General features: G+C 55.8%; 3 protein-coding genes across 4 annotated transcripts in view; all 3 read left to right on the forward strand.

The window, feature by feature from the left end:
• The window catches only part of PRPF8 (pre-mRNA processing factor 8), a 36,861-nt gene extending 34,717 nt beyond the window's left edge, over positions 1-2,144 (forward strand). The window contains 4 exon segments of the mRNA XM_060133221.1: positions 922-1,062; positions 1,197-1,336; positions 1,442-1,644; positions 1,815-2,144. Of these exon segments, the coding sequence (XP_059989204.1) occupies positions 922-1,062; positions 1,197-1,336; positions 1,442-1,644; positions 1,815-1,969 (639 nt within the window). The 3' untranslated portion in view covers positions 1,970-2,144.
• A 509-nt stretch (positions 2,145-2,653) lies between these two features.
• RILP (Rab interacting lysosomal protein) lies at positions 2,654-6,181 on the forward strand. 2 transcript variants are annotated; one of them, XM_060135573.1, is made up of 8 exons: positions 2,654-3,106; positions 3,179-3,272; positions 3,358-3,464; positions 3,553-3,798; positions 4,051-4,196; positions 4,519-4,641; positions 5,323-5,412; positions 5,675-6,181. In XM_060135573.1, exons 1-8 carry the CDS (start codon positions 2,879-2,881, stop codon positions 5,817-5,819), a joined length of 1,179 nt encoding a protein of 392 aa, XP_059991556.1. In that variant the 5' UTR covers positions 2,654-2,878; the 3' UTR covers positions 5,820-6,181. The 2 variants fall into 2 exon arrangements, with proteins under 2 accessions (XP_059991556.1, XP_059991555.1); XM_060135572.1 differs by having other exon boundaries at positions 5,323-5,817.
• Positions 6,182-6,329: 148 nt separating this feature from the next.
• Positions 6,330-18,381, forward strand: SCARF1 (scavenger receptor class F member 1). Its single transcript, XM_060135571.1, has 11 exons — positions 6,330-6,713; positions 6,987-7,048; positions 7,297-7,398; positions 8,451-8,976; positions 10,220-10,438; positions 10,839-10,967; positions 11,752-11,855; positions 12,348-12,468; positions 13,742-13,866; positions 13,958-14,104; positions 14,780-18,381. The coding sequence occupies exons 1-11, from the start codon at positions 6,496-6,498 to the stop codon at positions 15,637-15,639; spliced, it is 2,613 nt and encodes an 870-aa protein (XP_059991554.1). The 5' UTR covers positions 6,330-6,495; the 3' UTR covers positions 15,640-18,381.
• Positions 18,382-19,085: the final 704 nt, after the last annotated feature.

Here is a 19,085-nt window from a genome sequence, read left to right on the forward strand (position 1 = left end):
CTCATAGCACTTAACAGAAGTCAAATCCAGGTGGAGTACAAATCTGAACGTAAAATACGAAACTGTAGTAGAATATTAGAAGAATATATTTATCGTCTTAAAGTTAGGATAACCTTCTTAAACAAGACACAAAGCCATCATCAAAATTAATAATTTGTGCGTGACAAAGGGTACCACAAAAGACAAACTAAAAACAGGAAGAAAATATTTGCATAACTCTTAAGATATAGTGGGATCTAGAATACGGAATTCTCAGAAGTTGATTTTTGTAAAAGATAACTGTAGAAGAATGGTGCGGCAAAGGAGTATGAAGGTAGTTCAGAAAAGGAACTGAAGGTGGAAAATATATGAAAAGATGGTCAACTTTACTAGTAATCAGGGAGAATCATATTTTATAGAACACCAACTTGTGGCCTCAGTCTGGTGAATTTGAAGATTGTTAGTATCCTGTGTTGGGTGAGTTTATAGGAACACAGGTTTTCTTACTTTGTTCATGACAATGTAAAATTTAAAGTACTGCTGAGTGCTGATTTTATAGATGTGTTCAGTTTGTGGAAATGCATGAGCTCTGTGCTTGTGTGCTCATTTGTTTATGGACACTGTACTTAAATACTTAAATAAGCAACTGGGGAATGTGTGAGCCGTGCCGATTCCTGGACCCCACTTGAGATTCTGATGTGCTGAGTCTGAGGTGAGGTCTGTGTTTAACGTTTTGAATAAGCACCCCTGGTAAGTCTGAGGTGAGGTCTGTGTTTAACGTTCTGAATAAGCACCCCCAGGCGTTTTTGATGCAGGAGATTCTGGCCACATTTGAGAAACTCTGTCCTTGTTCTTGGAGAAGGGAATTAAACACAGGGCTGACGGCCCCAAATCTGGGCTGGTACTAAGAATCTCTTTGGCTCTTGACCCCCTTGTCTCCAGATTGCAGGGTACCTCTATGGGGTGAGCCCACCAGATAACCCCCAGGTGAAGGAGATCCGCTGCATCGTGATGGTACCACAGTGGGGCACTCACCAGACTGTGCACCTGCCTGGCCAGCTGCCCCAGCATGAGTACCTCAAGGTTAGCGGGGCTGTAGGAGAACCGGGGCTTTCTGCTCTCAAGGTGGTGGAGGGAAGGCAGGGGTGTTACTCTCACGGGTGGGATTCCTGTCTGCAGACGGGGCTCTAAATAGCTTTTCACTGCTCTACCCATAGGAGATGGAACCCTTAGGTTGGATCCACACTCAGCCCAATGAGTCCCCCCAGCTGTCACCCCAGGATGTCACCACCCATGCCAAGATCATGGCTGACAACCCATCTTGGGATGGCGAGAAGACCATTATCATCACCTGCAGGTGGGGTTGGGCCACCTTGGGAGGAAGTACAATGGGGCAGGCGTTGCAGGCCAGGGCCCAGGAATGGTGGCCTGAGCGCTGACTCTGTCCTCATTCCTCTTCCAGCTTCACACCAGGTTCCTGCACCCTGACAGCCTACAAGCTGACCCCCAGTGGCTATGAATGGGGCCGCCAGAACACAGACAAGGGCAACAACCCCAAGGGCTACCTACCCTCGCACTACGAGAGGGTCCAGATGCTACTGTCAGACCGCTTCCTTGGCTTCTTTATGGTCCCTGCCCAGTCCTCGTGGAACTACAACTTTATGGGTATGTGAGGCAGGGTGTGGGGGTGGTGGCGGGGCACACAGGATGGTGGGCTTGGGGTTAGGCCATCACCCTTAGCACTTGGGGCCGGACTCTGGTTTGGAGATGGCCCAGGACCCAGCAGGGTGAGGCAGGTGGACCTTGTCAACACTGGCCCTTCCTTCTACTCCAAGGTGTTCGGCATGACCCCAACATGAAGTATGAGCTGCAGCTGGCAAACCCCAAAGAGTTCTACCACGAGGTGCACAGACCCTCCCACTTCCTCAACTTCGCTCTCCTGCAGGAGGGTGAGGTCTACTCCGCGGACCGAGAGGACCTCTATGCCTAGTTGTCTCCTCACTTCCTCCTTCAGACTCCCCAGAGGCTAGAGCCTTTTACCCTCACAGACAAGCTGGTGACATTCAACAGCTTGGCCCCATTTTCCTCTATTTTGTGCTTATGTTGTTGACCTCGTGGTGACTTGTAATTCTGAACAAAGTATAATAAATTTTGTATAAATAGGAGTTGTTGAGGTGTTTTTTTTCCCCTCAGCTCGAATTCTGGGTGTAAGGGTGGCAGAGGCCAGACTTGTTCACAGCAAGCTGCTGGACTGATCCTTGAGGCCCCCTGATATTCAGGAGCTATGGGGGTAAATATTCTCTAAACTCAGAGAACTGAAGGGGACTTGGGCCTTCACACTCCTGCTGCCATGACGACATTTGCCAATTTCCCTCCAAAATGCTTGGGAACACTCCCCGCTTTCCAGCATCTCTTGGAGCAGTCTGCAGCTGTGGTGCCCAGCCTAGCCCTCTAAGCTTTGTGTCACTCTCAATCTGTCTTGGAAACAGGCACATGGCTGGACAGTCGGCTGCCTCTGGTTGAGGCCAGTGACAGCTCTCCTACCTCTCACCTCTTGCCCGGAGAGTTGGCAGCCAAGTCAGGCCCCATGACTCCAGACACAGGGGTGGAGCCTGGTGTGGGCACTGTGGGGAGGGCTTGTCGAAAGTGACCACTTACAGCCCTGAGCCTCAGCTCCTGGACACCTGGCTGGAAGTTGGCTGTCCTGCTTCCTGTGACCTTGGGGGCTTGAACGGGACAGGGAGCAGGGCACTGAGACTCTCCTTCCCCAGCCTTTTTCCCTTAATCGCTACCCCGCCCTCTACCGTCCTAGACTGCTTCCTGGGCCAGGACTGGTTGGCCTTTTCCTTCCCCAGTTGTGGGGAGGAGGGTGTAGCAGCCCTAGTCGCCTTCGGGGGACATGGAGCCCAGGAGGGTGGGGCCTGGGGCGCACTGCTGGGGGCCTCGGGTGGCCGCGGGGTCGGGGACGGCTGCGGAGCTCGTGTACCACCTAGCGGGGGCCTTGGGCACTGAGCTGAAGGAGCTGGCGCGCCGCTTCGGGCCGGAGGCGGCGGCCGGGCTCGTGCCGCTGGTGGTGCAGGCGCTGGAGCTCCTGGAAAAGGCGGCCGTGGGGCCCGCCCCGGACTCGGTGAGTCACGGCGCCCTCCCGTAGCCGCCCGCGGGCTGGCGGGGCCCGGCCCTGACGGCGCGGCCTCTCCAGCTGCAGGTATCCGCGCAGCAGGCCGAACTCGAGCTGCGGCAGCTGCGGCAGGAGAACGAGCGCCTCTGCAGAGAGTTGCGCTCTGGGCCACAGGGTGAGTGCGGGCCTGCCGGGGACCGGGGGCGGGGAGGCTCAGGGCCTCTCCGCGCGGGCCGCCGCTGAGAACGCCCCTTCCTCAGAGGAGCGCGCTCTGCTGCGGCAGCTCAAGGAGGTGACCGACCGCCAGCGGGATGAACTCCGGGCGCACAACCGCGACCTGCGGCAGCGCAGCCAGGAGACTGAGGCGGTGAGGGCAGGGCGGGGCGACGTGCGGGGGCGGGGCTTTCCCGGCCCTCCGGCGCCCCGCCCACCAGCCCCCTTTGCTCCGCCCACAGTTGCAGGAGCAGCTGCAGCGCCTCCTGCTGGTGAATGCGGAGTTGCGGCACAAGCTGGCCGCAGTACAAACCCAGCTGCGCGCCGCGCGGGACCGCGAGAGCGAATCAGAGCGGCGGCGCGAAGCGACCTTGGAGCCCGCGTCAGAGCAGGCGCACGGCCAGGCCGCGGCGCCCGGGTGCGAGCAGAGGCAGGAGCCCGAGACGGCAGCCACGGGCACAGGAGCCCCGGGGACCCCTGAGGACCGGGTGAGTGCCGGATGAGGTCAGGGACCGGTCCGGCACTCGGGAAAGGTTTGCTGTGCTGCGTAGTTAGGGCCACCGGGAAGTTGGAAGGTAGCACGAGTGTGCGCCCCCAGCCGGCCTCCGCCCCCAGTCTCGGCCAGAGCACCGGTCTGGCATCTGTTGTAGCGCCCTGGCCTCCCAAGTCTCCCTGCCAGTCACCCTCTAGCGTCCCTCTCCAACCGAGGCGCCCCCCTGACCAAGCCTGTCCTTCCGCAGGCGGATGCCCTGCCGCCGCCAGGACGCCCCCCCAAGGTAGGGCAGTGCGGCTTCAGTCGAGAGGAGGTTGAACAGATCCTTCAGGAGAGGAATGAGCTCAAAGCCAATGTGTTCCTGCTGAAGGAGGAGTTGGCCTACTTCCAGCGGTGAGGGCGCAGGACAGGGGTGGGGAGGCTCGGGGGCACCACTTGCACCTGTCCCCAGGCCTCGGTTCACCCTCCTCATTCTTTGGGTCCTCGATATATCCACCCTGTCGTGTGCCGGGCACTGTGCTGGGCACTGGAGGACGAGAATCGCAAAGCCCCTGCCCTCCTGGAACTTCTTCCACATGGGGTGGGCCGTTGCAAAGGGTCACAGCCGCCATCAAGGAAGTATTCCTAGGAGGGGTGACATCTAAACTAAGGTCGGGACGAGACCTCCTGTTGGCATCCCCACTGCTTTTTCTCTGCCCCTCCCCCTCCTCTGTAGGGAGCTGCTCACAGACCACCGGGTCCCGGGGCTTCTGCTTGAAGCCATGAAGGTGGCTATCAGGAAGCAACGAAGGAAGATCAAGGCCAAGATGTTAGGGACCCCAGAGGAAGCAGAGAGCAGGTAAGTCCCTGCCTCCATTCCCCCTGAGCCTGGTCACCTTCTGAGCCTGCTGCCTCAGACTGTACCTGTCACCCCAATCTAGTCACACCTTGAGCCTGTCACCTAGCTTAGTCACTTCTAGAACCTAACCTGGCCTGGTCATCCCCTGAGCCTGCCGTCCTGAGCCCACCACCCTTCTCTCTGGATCGCACTGCTCCCACCTGCCATGCTCCCCGTACATCCTGCTGAAGAAACCTGCTGATTCTGCTTCTCCACAGTCAGTTTTCGGCTTCTTGTCTTGGCCGCATATCTGTTTGTCCTCAGATGGGTAAGGCTGTATCTGCAGTCTTGTCAGGGGCCTGCTGTGTGTCAGGCTAGAAAATAAAAGCCTCAGGAGGGGGCTTCCCTGGCGGGCCAGTGGTTAAGACTCCGTGCTTCCACTGCAGGGGGCATGGGTTCAATCCCTGGTCGGGGAACTAAGATCCCGCACGCCGTGGGGCACGGCCAAAAAGAAAAAAAATCCTCTAGTTGTCCTCCGTCTCCCCTGCTCTTCCTTGTCTCCAGCTTTGGGGCCCCTGAAGTCTCTTTGTCCTCCCCTGCCTGCTCCTGGGGGCTGCACAGAAGGCTGAACATAGCTGGAGTCCCACTGTCCCTCAGGGCCTTGACAAATGACCCTCACAACTCCTCTCTCCTCTGTCTCAGTGACGATGAGGATGGCTCATGGCTCCTGCTCTCCAGGGATAAGGGAGACCACCTCCAGCCCCCACCCCCTGAGTCCAGAATACAGAGTTTGTATGTCGGGGGAAGAGGAAGGACAAATGTGGTGGGAGTGGAGGGACCCCACCTTTCCCGCTCCACTGCGGCTCACCCAGCCGCCCTGAGCTCTGAGCATGCCCGTCCCCTCCCACTCCTCTGGTGGCCCCTTTACCTCCCCCTGCCCCATGCTGCCCTGTCGTCCTCTTGAGTCCCCTTTTTACAGCACCCCCTGCCTTCGGCCCCTATCCTTGACCTCCCTGGCATCCAGGCTCACAGCACCTCTTGGCTCTCCCCCCAGCTTGGGCCTGTGGTGTCAGGGTGGAACAGAGGCCCCTGAGGCTGAGGCCAGCATTGCGGCTACCAGCGAGAATACGGGGAGGAGAGGAGGCTCCACAGCCACCCCCGTGGAGCCTGTGGGCAGCCTGACAGCCCCCAACTCCTGACCGGCCCTGCTCTGCTCTCGATGAATATCTTCATCTGGGGTCTCAGCTGCCCCAGAGGCCTGCCTGACTCTGGGGTCTGTCTGGGGGTGGACGTGTGACCTCAAATGAGGACAGGGCTCCCTCCTTCCCCGCCCTCCCCAGGCCCTTTTCTAACCCTGGCCTGAGCCAGGGTGTGACGGGGAGCTCAACCTACCTTCCTTCCTGTATCTCTGTGCCAAGCCTCCAGGGCCAGATAAAAGTGCTGCTTCTGTGAGTTTCAGTTTCCCCATCCATGAAATGGAGAGTTGACTACCTCCCTCCCAGGTGTTTGTACGGATGGCCTAAGCTAATGTAATAAAGCAACTGCCCGTGATACCCAGGAACTGCTCCATGTCTGTCTGTCAGTGGTTTGCCCCTGCCCAGCTCTGCCAGGAAGTTCCCCTTGGTTGTCACTGGCTGGGGAGGCTTCTCCCAGCGTGGACCTCCACTGGGGAGTGTGACCTAGTGGATATCCATGGCTCAACCCCTCGCCTATCCCAGTACCCGTAACTTACAGCCTCATCTTCCTGCCCCCCGCCCAGACTGAGACCAGACCCTGAAGCCCCTGCTCAGCCCTCACCATTGGCCTTCCTTTTCCTTTCTGTACGCTGGTGTCTGGTCCTCTCTGCGCCTGCCCACCCTCTCAGGGAGGTGCCTCATGGCAGCCCGCCCCTCCGGCCTGGTTTCCTCAGGAAAAGCCTTGGGAGGAAGCAGGGAGGGGGTTGGGAGCTGTGGGGGCCAGACTAACCCAAGCCCTCCCACTGCACTGGCCGCCATGGGGCTGGGGCTCCTGTTCCTTCTGCTGCTGCTCTGGACTCGGGGGACCCAGGGGTCTGAGCTGGACCCCAATGGGCGGCACGTCTGCATGGCCAGCAGGTGGGTCTTCTGGGGGTTTGATGGGGGGGAGGAGGACATGAGGAAAGAGGGGCTAAAGCGAGAGGGGCTCGGGGACAGCCTAGAGGGTGGTGGGTAGTGGGGGCAGATGGTGGGATGGCCAGGGACAGAGCGGGAAGGGGTCGGGGACACGGGGGCTGTGACCCTTGGCCAGGCCTGCCCAATGGGGCTGAGGCAGCATCCCATGTCTCAGGGAGACAGTGATCCACCTGCGGAGCCAGGCTGCCCCCCGGCTGACCCCTCTCTGCCCCACAGCCCCTCTGCTGAGCTCCACTGCTGCCCAGGCTGGAGGCAGAATGATCGAGAATGCACCACCCGTGAGTAGCCAGGATGCACCCCCCCACCGAAGGAGAAGGGAGGACAGAGCCCAGTGACCCTTCCTTCCTACCCTCCTGGGGTCTGTTTGCCCTCCTGAGCCCTAGAGCTAGGGTCCATGCCGTGGCCCAACCCCCCAGCCCTGAGGAAACAGCTCTTGAGGGGGACAGGCCACTGGGAGTCAGTGAAAAGGGCAGAGTGTCCCCTGGCCGCACCCCAGTCCTTCCAACCTGGGTGGGGTGTTTTTCAGCCATCTGCGAGGGGCTGGACGTCTGCCGGGAAGACGAGGTGTGTGTGAAACCAGGCCTCTGTCGATGCAAACCTGGATTCTTCGGGGCCCGGTGCAACTCGCGTGAGTCCTGAGTCTCTCCTGAAGGATGAGGTTGCCGGGCAGGACTGGGGGAGAGGGGAGGCAAAGCTTGTAGGAATGTAATCTTAGAACAGCAGGGCCAGAATCCCTCCAAGCTTCGCTGAGGAGACTGAGGTCGAGACAGGAAGTGACGCACTCTAAGGGGATGTCCTGAGTCATCTGGTTTTTATCCCATCCACAGAGCCCTCCCACAGGTTCAGTTCTGGGCCATTCATCTTCCCTTTCAACTTCCGGAAAGATGCTGTGGATCCCCGTTAACTGCAGAATGGATGCATTCTTGGTCTCCCCGTATGCGCGTGTGGAGGGTGACTGGAATGTCCTCCCTCTCTGGCAGAAAGTGGGGCATGGGAGAGGGGTTGGTGGGCAGTTTAGCCAGAGGGCAGCCTGGCTAGGAGTCAGGGTTGAGAGGAGACACTGGGGGGAGTGTGGCTTCTTCTTCGACCCGGATGGGCAGCATTCAGGTGGGGGAAGACACAATGGGGGAACCCAATGAGAGGAAGGAGGGGCATAAATGAAGGCACACCCACTTCTGTGTGACTCTGGGCAAGGCCCTTTGCCACTAGTGATCTTTTTTTTTTTTTTTTTAATTTTTTTGCGGTACGTGGGCCCCTCACTGCTGTGGCCTCTCCCGTTGCGGAGCACAGGCTCCGGACGCGCAGGCTCAGCGGCCATGGCTCACGGGCCCAGCCGCTCCGCGGCATGTGGGGTCTTCCCGGACCGGGGCACGAACCCATGTCCCCTGCATCGGCAGGCGGACTTTCAACCACTGCGCCACCAGGGAAGCCCATCCACTCGTGATCTTTAAGTGTGTTCTGGAATGTGGAAGTGGGAGGCTGGGGCAGTGGTAAAGATCTGCGTAGTTCAGAGTCTGGGGCAGGAAGTAAGCTGTGCCCCAGGAGGACAGGCTGTCCCCGGCTCTTGGAGGGCGGGCCCGGCCCCCCCCACCTCTTCCTTGTGGAAGGGGTCGCAGGGCGAGGATCCGTGGTGCCTGACCCTGAGCCCGTTGACCCCCTTCCCTTACCCCGACCCCGCAGGCTGCCCGGGCCAGTACTGGGGCCCCGACTGCCGGGAGAGCTGCGCCTGCCACCCGCACGGCCAGTGCGAGCCGGCCACGGGCGTGTGCCACTGCCAATCCGACCGCTGGGGCGACCGCTGCGAGTTCCCGTGCGCCTGCGGCCCCCACGGGCGTTGCAACCCCGAGACCGGCGCGTGCCGCTGCGAGCCCGGCTGGTGGTCGCCCACGTGCCGCCGCCCGTGCCAGTGCAACCCGGCGGCGGCGCGCTGCGATCAGGCCACCGGCTCCTGCCTGTGCGAGCCGGGCTGGTGGGGCCGCCGCTGCAGCTTCCGCTGCGCCTGCCACGGCTCGCCGTGCGCGCAGGAGTCGGGCCGCTGCGCCTGCCGGCCCGGCTGGTGGGGCTCCGAGTGCCGGCAGCCTTGCGAGTGCGTGCGCGGCCGCTGCAGCGCCGTCTCCGGCCTGTGCACATGCCCTCCCGGCTTCCGCGGCGCGCGCTGCGAGCTGCCCTGCCCCGCAGGCCGCTACGGGCTTCAGTGCCGCGACAGGTGAGCCGGGGCAACGGGGGATGCGGGAGAGAAGGGAGGGAGGAGGGCGTGAGAAGGAAGGGGAGAGAACGGGAGGGAAAGGGGATGAGCCGGGGGCGCAGGGAGAATGTTGCGCAGAAACAGACAAGGATGGGGTGAAAGGGGAAAAAGAGTCCCTCGACGCCCTAAAGGCCAGCCTTGCCCACCACTTTCATCCGCTTACTGTTAAACAAAATACTACTACTAGCAAGCCGTAGAAACAGATAAAGAATCAACATTGTGGTAAAAGGATTGCAAGGTCCCTCTGAAACTCAATGGCTTTCAAACTTTGACCAGTTCCACCCACAGTAAGAAATGTTTTACCTCCCATTCATATATAATATATGATGCGATATATATATTAACTGAAGTAAAAACTTAACCAGACAGCACACATATGTACACCGAAATGTTTTCTATTCTCTCTCTCTCTCTCTTTTAATACTGGTCAGGATCTGCTAAATTGCTTTTATGAACTCCCTTCCTCACCCTACTAATGAGTCTGATCCAAGCTCGTGATCCCAGATAATTAAGTCTCTGGAGGGAAAAACTGAAGGATCAGTGAGATATTAAGATAAGATAAACCTTATTGGAAAAGTTGCTAAAAGAGTAGATCCTAAGTGTTCTCATCACAAGGAAAAAAACTTTTTTTTTCATTTTTTGGTATCCATATGAGATGATGGATGTTAACTAAACTTTTAGTGGTAATCATGTCACAGTATGTATGTGAGGAGGTCATTATGCTGCACACTTGAAACTTATACAGTGCTGTATGTCAATTATAACTCAATAAAACTGGGAAAAATGTAAGATAAAATTCTAGTGGTGAAAACAGACATTTTATGCGTTTTCATAATGCATAAAATGGCATAGAGGATACACTGCTGAGGACTGCTCACGCCAGACCTCCGAGATGGCATGGGTGGAATGGGGGAAGGGGAAAAGGGAAGGAGGGGAACCCTGGGCAGAAGGGAAGCAGAGGTTGAGGTCGTAACTTGGCTTCCCTGGCTGGGCTGGGAGCTCCTGGTGACCCTGGGACCCAGGGAAGGATGGGGCTCAGAACCAGGGGTTAGGAAAAGGCTGGAATCCTACTAGAGCCCACAGAGATAGTCTGCCCAGCCTCTTTGTTGTACAACACGGGGCAGCTGAGGCTCGAACCTGCCTGAGTGGCCCAGCCGGCACCGGGAGGCTCTCCTAGTGTTGCATGTACTCTTTCTCTTCCCAGCTGCGGCCACTGCAAGCAGAATGAGCCATGTTCCGCAGACACAGGTAGCTGCGAGTCCTGCGAGCCGGGCTGGAATGGGACTCAGTGCCACGAGCCCTGCCCTCCTGGCACCTTTGGCGAGAGCTGCAGGCAGCAGTGCCCCCACTGCCGGCTTGGGGAGGCCTGCCAGCCAGACACCGGGCACTGTCGACATTGTGACCCTGGCTGGCTGGGGCCCAGGTGAGGGGGCCAGCCTGCTCAGGGTGAGGGTATACCTTCCTTCTAGATCCTCACCGCAGCGGCTCCCTCAGGGAGAGCGGCCTCCTCCCGCAACGCATACATTCACACAGCCCTGGGGGCCCGCCTGAGGTGCGAGAGATGGGTGCTAATGGGGCCCTGGGCACAGTTTTCCTCCAGCTCCCTCACCACTCAGGCTTCCCGCCCTCTTCTCGTCCAGGGATCTGTAGTCTGTCACCTACTGGGTCTGGCCTCAAATTCAAGGCCCTGTTTGCACCTGAGCTTCACTGATGAAAAGTAGACAACTGGGTCTCTGAATCTACAAGTGTGGGCAGATGGGTGAGGCCCCTCTGTGGGGTCCAGGCCTGCCCTGCTCCCCATTCTGAGTCTTGCCTCGCCTCAGGTGTGAAGACTCCTGCCCGATTGGCACCTTTGGGGAGGGTTGTGGCTCTACCTGCCCCACCTGTGTCCGGGGGGCCTGCGATGCTGTGACTGGGGAGTGTGTCTGCAACGCCGGCTACTGGGGGCCCAGGTGAGGACTGGGGCCCTGGAAGGAGGCAGGGGCCTAGGTCGGGCCTCTGTGCAATCCGCTTCCCAAACTTCCCTTCCTGGGCTTCTCCATCTCCCAGATTCCCACCCAGCATCCTCATAACTAAGAAGTTATTCCTCTTGTTGTGGGGTCTGCATCTTCCAGAGGAGGGTCAGAGTGATGCTTAATCTAAAAGGCCTGGCTCCTGAACTAGAAGTTACTTAGGAGGAGGGCGCCAAACCCCACTGTTGTTTCCCTAAGGTCTTCAGGTGGCAAAAACATAATCAGTGTCACTATCTCCAATGTCAGGTTTTTTCCACCTATAGTATCAACTGGAAGAGACCTCATTTTTTAGAGGAGAGGACCGAGGCCCAGAGAGTTAGGGGCAGGGCTGGGGATGGCTCAGACCTCCAAACCCTGAGGAAGTCTCTCTGGATTCCATTGGCATCTTGCTTATCTCACATTAGCGCCAGGTGGGCAAGGGATGAGGCTCATGAGAGGTGGACCCTGACTGAGGCTTCCACCCTGGGGGGCCTGGGAGCCAGGGGGCAGTTTGTGGGTGGTCTCTCTGGAAGATGGGCTTGGGGGCTAAGGGATTCTTCCAAACACTGCTAGGGGCGCTTAGAACGTGGCTGAGAGGTCAGAGGAATCTGCGTGGGCATCACCCAGGGAAGTCTGTATGGCAGGGGGTGGGAAGCAGTGCCCAGAAAAGTACCCTCCCCTGTGCCCTGCCCACCTCCATGCCTTCTCACCCAGCCTTCAGCCTGTCTCTCCTGTCACCCCAAAGCTGCAACACTTCGTGCCCATCTGGCTTCCACGGAAACAACTGCTCTGTTCCCTGCGAATGTCCAGAGGGAAACTGCCACCCTGTCTCTGGGGCCTGCCAGCTGGGTAAGGTGGAAAGAAGGGTACAGGGAGAAGTAACTGGGGAAAGAGTGGCCCTTTACATGGGCTCCGGGGCCTCATTACTTGCCAGAGAGGCTGGGCCCTCTTCAGAGATGTTCTCTTTACTGGAAATTTGTATGGGTGCTTTGGGGCCCCCTGAAGATGTTACAGAGCCTCTGTCCCCTGGGAAACCAGGCTAGCACCCAGGAAATGAGCGGACAGGGCCGGACACCGGGATGTCTCATCAGGCCCGAGAACTGAGGGCAAGAGTTTGCGGAAGAGGCCGTGGACCATCGGGAGAGGACCAGTGGGGAGGCTGCCTGGAGGAGGGGGCCTCCAGGCTGAGCAGAGTCTACATCTCTTAGAAGAGCGGGAGGGGCCCACAGGTGGAAGGTTCCCAGGATCTCCCCAGAGTAGGCAGTTCAGAGCTAGAGATGAGACGTGACGTATGGGAGACAACATGGCCCTGAAGAGTCGCCCGTCCCTGGCTCTCCCTAGGATCTCATGGTCAGGATGCCGCCCTCCTTGCGGGCATTCTTGTGCCTCTGCTGCTTCTCCTCCTGGCCATCGCCTGCTGTGCTTGCTGCTGCTGGGCTGCCCGGCTGGATCCCAAGGACAGGTGAACCCTGGCCCCTTCCTTCCCGATTCCACAGCTCAGGCCATGGGTGGAAGCAAGGTGGCATCTGGTTTCCTCTCAGGGGTGGCGAGGGGCTGGCCTTGTCACACACGTAGGTCAGAGGTAACGAGGTAGCTGGCAGTGGCTGTGGCCTGGAGACACCAGGTCAGCCATCTGCCCTCCTCAGAAGCCTTCAGTGGGGGAGGTTCTGAGTCACGCGTGAGCAGGGGGCCCCGGGCACCAGGATGGCAGAAGGCAGAAGCACCGGGACAGCTCTGGGCAGGGAGGGGAAGAGACCAGGCCTCAGAAGGGAGAGTTGCCATAAAAGCCCGAGCAGTGGTTTAGCAGAGAATGTGGCTTTTCGAGAAGAGGAGAGGCGAGGAGGGATTTGAGCTCGCAGGCTGCTGCGGGGAGGCGGGGAATATTCCATGCACAGAGCTTTGTTCCTTCACAAAATCTCTTCGTACTTCTCAGCACCTTGGAGGCTCACAGCAGCATGGAGGTTTGGAGCGGGGCACGTGGGGCAGGAAGATTAGCATTCTCAATTCCCAGGAGGACAAGGTGACCCAGCTAGTCACTGGCACGCACAGAGCCCGTGGCCGGTTCTCTGGACTCTTTGTTTTGTCCTGTGTGCTCGTATTAGTTCACGCACTACCCCTTGATCATGTCCACCTCTGTGCTGTGGGGCATCCTCAGACCAGCAGACCCAGTAGCCTCCCCGCAACCCCGGGGCATAGAGCCTGGAGGTGGGGAGAAGCCCCTCACAGGAAGTCCGGGACATGTGCACAGACTGTCTGAGGAATGGTAATGACTGAAGCTGTCACTTCCAGCTTCGGGGCGGGGACAAGAGTGGGCTTCCTGGAGGTGGTGTCACTTCCAGAAAGATAGGTGAGCTGGGCTCAGCTGGGACGATAATAACACACTGCTGCGTTTTGGGGCAGCCCCACCAGGTAGCGGGTGCTGTGCTGGGTCCTGAAAGAAGTTCTGAGATAGCAGTTGTCCCCATTTTACGGATGAGGAAGCTGTGGCCCAGAGAGGCAACGTCTGAGCCACAGTTGCTGCCTCGTGACTCTGGCGCCACGCTGCGCTCTGCGACAGGCCCAGATCTCAGGGTCAGTAGTTTGGACTTTACTCTGTGGTCAGAGAGAGTCACTGAAGTAGACACAGTCACTCTGTCACACGAATCCCGGGACCAGAATGGTCCTGGCCCTTTACTGCTGCCCCCGTCCCGCCCCAACCGGGGTCTCCCTCACTGACGACTCTCCCGTGCCCTCAGGCCAGCGAGAGATGGGACCGCTATGTCCAGGATGAAGCTGCAGGTCTGGGGGGCACTGACCTCCAGCCTGGGCTCTGCGCTGCCCTGCGGTTCCCTCAGCAGCCACAAGCTTCCCTGGGTGACAGGTAAGCGGGTGCTGAGGGTCAGGGGCTGCAAGGGGACAGGGCTTCCCCTGGGGCTCTGCGCCTGACCTAGAGCCTCCCCCTGCCGCCTCAGTCTCGCACCATGATCCGGAGATCCCCTTCAACCATAGCTTCATCGAACCGCCCTCGGCTGGCTGGGCCTCGGACGACTCCTTCTCTACTGATCCCGAGTCTGGAGAAGAGGACGAAGGTCCTGCCTACTGCGTGCCACCCCAAGAAGGTAGCCCCCAAACAGCCCACTCAGCCCCTGAGCAGCCCTGCTCATCACAGCCTCTCCTTTATTCCTTCAGCAAACGTGTATCAAGTTCCCGTCCCGTTCCATGCCCTTCACAGTTCCTGGCAGTGGGATGCAGCAAAGAACAAGATAGATTCCTGTCCTCCCCAAGCCTGTAGTCTGGTGGGCAGTAATCAGACACATGTGGGACAGAGTGATACATGCTTTCATGGGGGACATGCAGGTCGGGGCTCGGAATCCAGCCACGTCAGGGATGACTGGAGTCAGGGAAGATGTCTCGGTGTTAGTGGTGTTGGAGTTGAGCCTGGCAGAATCAGTGGGAATTAGCCCTGGGAAAGTTAGGGAGAGATGGGAATGATGTTTCAGGAAGAGCGAACAGTATACCCAAAGGATCAGAGGTAAGAGGGACGTGGCCATGTGGCGCTGAAGGAGTTTTAGCATGGTTAGAGTGTGACATTAGTGCAAAGTAGGGTGGGTGGTGAGAAAAGAGGGTAGAAGCAGTAGCATCTGCCCGAATAGGCCCTTCCCCTGCCTCTCTGCATCCTCACGCTCTCCCTTGCCCCATTTGAGGGGCCTCCCAGAAGATGCTGAGCTGGGTAAGCAGGATGGATTGGGGTAGCCAGCCCAGGTTTGGCCAAGCTCTTCTGTCTCCTTTGCCAGGGATGGTCCCTGTGGCCCAAGCAGAGTCACCAGAGGCCAGCCTGACCGGAGGTCCCTTCCCTCCCGCTGAGGATGCCTCCACGCCGTTTGCCATCCCGCGCACTTCCAGCCTAGCTCGGGCCAAGCGGCCGTCAGTCTCCTTTGCCGAAGGCACCAAGTTTGCACCACAGAGTTGCCGAGGCTCCGGGGAGCTCTCCAGCCCTCTCCGTAAGCCCAAGAGGCTCTCCCGGGGGGGCCAGCCAGGTCCTGAAAGCCAGGAGGCCGAGGAGTCCACAGGCCCAGAGCAAGCAGAAATGAACGGGGCCCCTCCTGGTGCCGCCAGCCCCAGGGATTCAGCCACTGGCCGCCGCCGGCTCCCGCTTAGTGGCCGGACAGTGGCTGAACGTGTGGAAGCCATTGAGGGCAGTGTCCAGGAGAGTGCAGGCTCTGTGACCACAATCTACATGCTGGCAGGGACACCCCGGGGATCTGAGGGCCCCGTCCGGTCTGTCCTCCGCCGTTTTGGTAGCTTCCAGAAAGGCCAGGCAGAGCCTAAGGTCAAGAGTGCCATCCCTAAGCCTCCACGCCGGGCCCTGAGTCGGAACAAGGGCAGCCCCGGGCCGGCCTCTGGCTCTGCCGATCAGAGCTCCAGCTCAGCCCCAAGTGAGGAGCTGACAGGGGCCTTGGAGTCTGCAGGGACTGGGCCAGAGGAAGTGGCCAGGGGGCTAGGGGATGGCATCAAGAGCTCAGGGAGGGGCCAGGAGCTGGTCCCTGAGGGTGGTCCCCTAGAACAGGATCCCCAGAAGCTGGCTGATGAGGAAGGGCAGGAGGAGCCCCAGTATGAGAATGTCGTACTCATCTCTGGGCCGCCAGAGCCCTGAGGACCTTGAATTTCGTGAGTGGGAAGACTGGATGGTGCTTAGGCATCCGAACTGCCCCGAATTAGATGGTGTTTTGTGCTGGGAAAAGATCCCAGGGCCAGGAAAGACACGCTGGAGCCCCTGCACTTCCACCGGGACATGTCAGAGCTGGAGGCCAGTTGGCTCTGGCCCTGGCCATGCTCTGGGAGTGGGTCTGGAAGGCCTGGGCAGAGACCCCACAGGATGGGGTCAGGAAGGGGAAAGAGATGGCTGCAGGGACTTTTTCTCTGTTGTCCTGTACTCTGTTTGCCCCCAAAGGCTATTCTTTCCTTCATTTGCAAAACATTTTTCTGAAATGGGAAACAACCTAAATGTTTGATGCTGAAAGATTAATTAAAGAGCTATTCCTTATGAAAGGTTCCTAAACAACCATAATAAATCAGGTCGTGTAAGAATATTTAATATGGGAGCATGTTCACACTATCCTGCTACATGTAAAAAGTAAGTTTTCTTTTTACAAATTTCATTCCTTTTGGCCTCAGAATACGTTTAGAATTCTTCCATTTTTTGTTTATTTTGTGACCCTTTTACAGACTTTTTAAAAAAAGATGGATGTGCATAAAAAAGATTTGAAGGGGCTTCCCTGGTGGCGCAGTGGTTGAGAGTCCGCCTGCCCATGCAGGGGACGTGGGTTCGTGCCCCGGTCCGGGAAGATCCCACATGCCGCGGAGCGGCTGGGCCCGTGAGCCATGGCCGCTGAGCCTGCGCGTCCGGAGCCTGTGCTCCGCAACGGGAGAGGCCACAGCAGTGAGAGGCCCGCGTACCGCAAAAAAAAAAAAGAAAAAAGAAAAAAAAAAGATTTGAGGGAAAGGCATCAAATGACATTTTTCTCTGGGAGACGAGATTGTGGCAGATATTTATTTTCTTCTTAAATTTTTGCATAATTTGCAACTTTTCTACAGTGAACGTTCTTTTCACTTTTCTCACTAGGTTGAATATTTAAAATTATAATAGGCAATATTCTTCGTTAAAAATAAAAAGTACTAACATTATAGACATGTCTAGAGTAAAAATGAGATTTCTCTTCTCCCCAGAGGATTCTGGGGGATGAGGGAGGGGCCAGACTTAATTTTCACAGAGTGCCTGTTGGTCTAGTTCTGAATACTTTCCTCACATACTTGTATTAGCCAGTCAGGAAATAAAGAGCAAGTCCCTCCGTCCCAGTGTGCAGAGAATCTCATGAACAGGTTAGATGCTTCCTTTCAAATGTTTTTCTGTGCGCGTGAAAATAAAACAACATACCGTTCTGCAATTTGCTTTTTTACTTAACAATATAACCTGGCTATCTTTTGATGTCAGTAAATATAAAGCTACCTCTTTTTATAAAAAATAGCTGCATGGGATTCCATCATGTGGAAATAACACAGGTTATTTAAACCATCCCCTGCCTATGGGGATGTGGGTTGTTTCTAATTGTTTTGATACAATAAATGATGCAGTGGACAACTCGGTCTACATTTCCTTTTGCATTAGTGCTAGGTTTTCTGTAGAAGAGCTTCCTGGAGGTGGAATTGGTGGGTTATGGGGTAAGAAAATTAAACATTTGAGTATTTACTCCAATTGGCCCTCCGCAAAAAGTTGAATGGCTTTGTGTTCTCATAAATTATGTTGACATCTATTTCCCCACACCCAATCTGATAGGTTAAAAGTGATATCTCATTATTTTAGCACGCACAAAAAATAACTAAAGTAATAACATTTTTAATTATTAAAAAGTTAAACTCTTTGTACAGATAAAAGTTTTGGGTTTTGTTTTTTGGCCGTGCCAAGCAGCTTATGGGATCTTAGTTCCCCGACCAGGGGTTGAACCTGGGCCCTCAGCAGTGAGAGCGCAGAGTCCTAACCACTGGATAGCCAGGGAGTTCCCCAGATAAAAGTTTTTTGTTTGTGGGGTTTCTGTTGTTGTTAAGTATCTTCTTTTTTTTTTTTATATAATGTTAATTTTTTTCTTTTTTTTATTATTTTTGGCTGCGTTGGGTCTTCATCGCTGTGTGTGGGCTTTCTCTAGTTGCGGCGAACTGGAGCTACTCTTCCTTGTGGTGTGCAGGTTTCTCATTGCGGTGGCTTCTCTTGTTGCGGAGCACGGGCTCTAGGCACGTGGGCTTCAGTAGTTGCAGCATGCGGGCTCAGTAGTTGCGACACGTGGGCTCAGTAGTTGTGGCACATGGGCTTAGTTGCTCCACAACATGTGGGATCTTCCCAGCCTGGGGATCGAATGTGCGTCCCCTGCATTGGCAGGCAGATTCTCAACCACTGCGCCACCAGGGAATGCCTGTTTGCGTTTTTTAACTATCAAAAATGGTACCATTTGTGCACCCAATGTTCACAGCAGCACTATTTACAATAGCCAGGACATGGAAGCAACATCAGTATCCATCAATAGATGAATGGATAAAGAAGGTGTGGCCTAGGACTTCAGGTTCGAGCCCTGGTCTGGGAAGATCCCAAATGCCATGGAGCACCTAAGCCCATGAGCCACAATTACTGAGCCAGCACTCTAGAGCCCGTGAGCCACAATTACTGAGCCCACGTGCCACAACTACTGAAGCCTGTGCGCCTAGAGCCTGTGCTCTACAAGAGAAGCCACCGCAATGAGAAGCCCACGCACTGCAACGAAGAGTTGCTCCCTCTCACAGCACCTAGAGAAAGCCTGCACACAGCAAGGAAGACCCAACACGGCCATAAATAAATAAATAAATAAATAAATTTTAAAAAAAGAGGACGTGGTCTATATACAATGGAATATTACTCAGCCATAAGAAAGAATGAAATATTGCCATTTGCAGCAAAATGGATGGACCTAGAGATTATCATAGTAATTGAAGTAAGTCAGACAAAGAAAAATATCAAATGAGATCACTTATATGTGGAATCTAAAAAAATAATACAAATGAACTTATCTACAAAAGAGAAATAGACTCACAGACATAAAGACAAGATTAAGGTTACCAAAGGGGAGGGAGGGAGGGATAAATTAGGAGTATGGGATTAATATATATACACTACTATATATAAAATAGATAAACAACAAGGTCCTACTGAATAACACAGGGAACTATATTCAATATCTTGTAATACACTGTAGTGAAAAAGAATCTGAAAAAGAATACATATATATATTGGGAATTTTCTGGCGGTCCACTGGTTAGGGCTCCACGCTTCTACTGCCGGGGACAAGGGGTTCGATCCCTAGTCAGGGAACTAAGATCCCACATGCCGTGCTGCACAGCCAAAAAAAAGAATATATATATATATATATATATATATATATATATATAATTGAATCACTAAAAAAAGTGAAAAAAATAAGATCATTAAAATGTGAATTCTATGATTATTCTAAGACTGAGCTTCTTTTCATATCTTTAAAGTTATTTGTATTTTTCCTATAGATGATTTGGTTATAT

The sequence above is a fragment of the Lagenorhynchus albirostris genome, chromosome 20 (assembly GCF_949774975.1).
Source record: "Lagenorhynchus albirostris chromosome 20, mLagAlb1.1, whole genome shotgun sequence".
NCBI lineage: Eukaryota > Metazoa > Chordata > Mammalia > Artiodactyla > Delphinidae > Lagenorhynchus > Lagenorhynchus albirostris.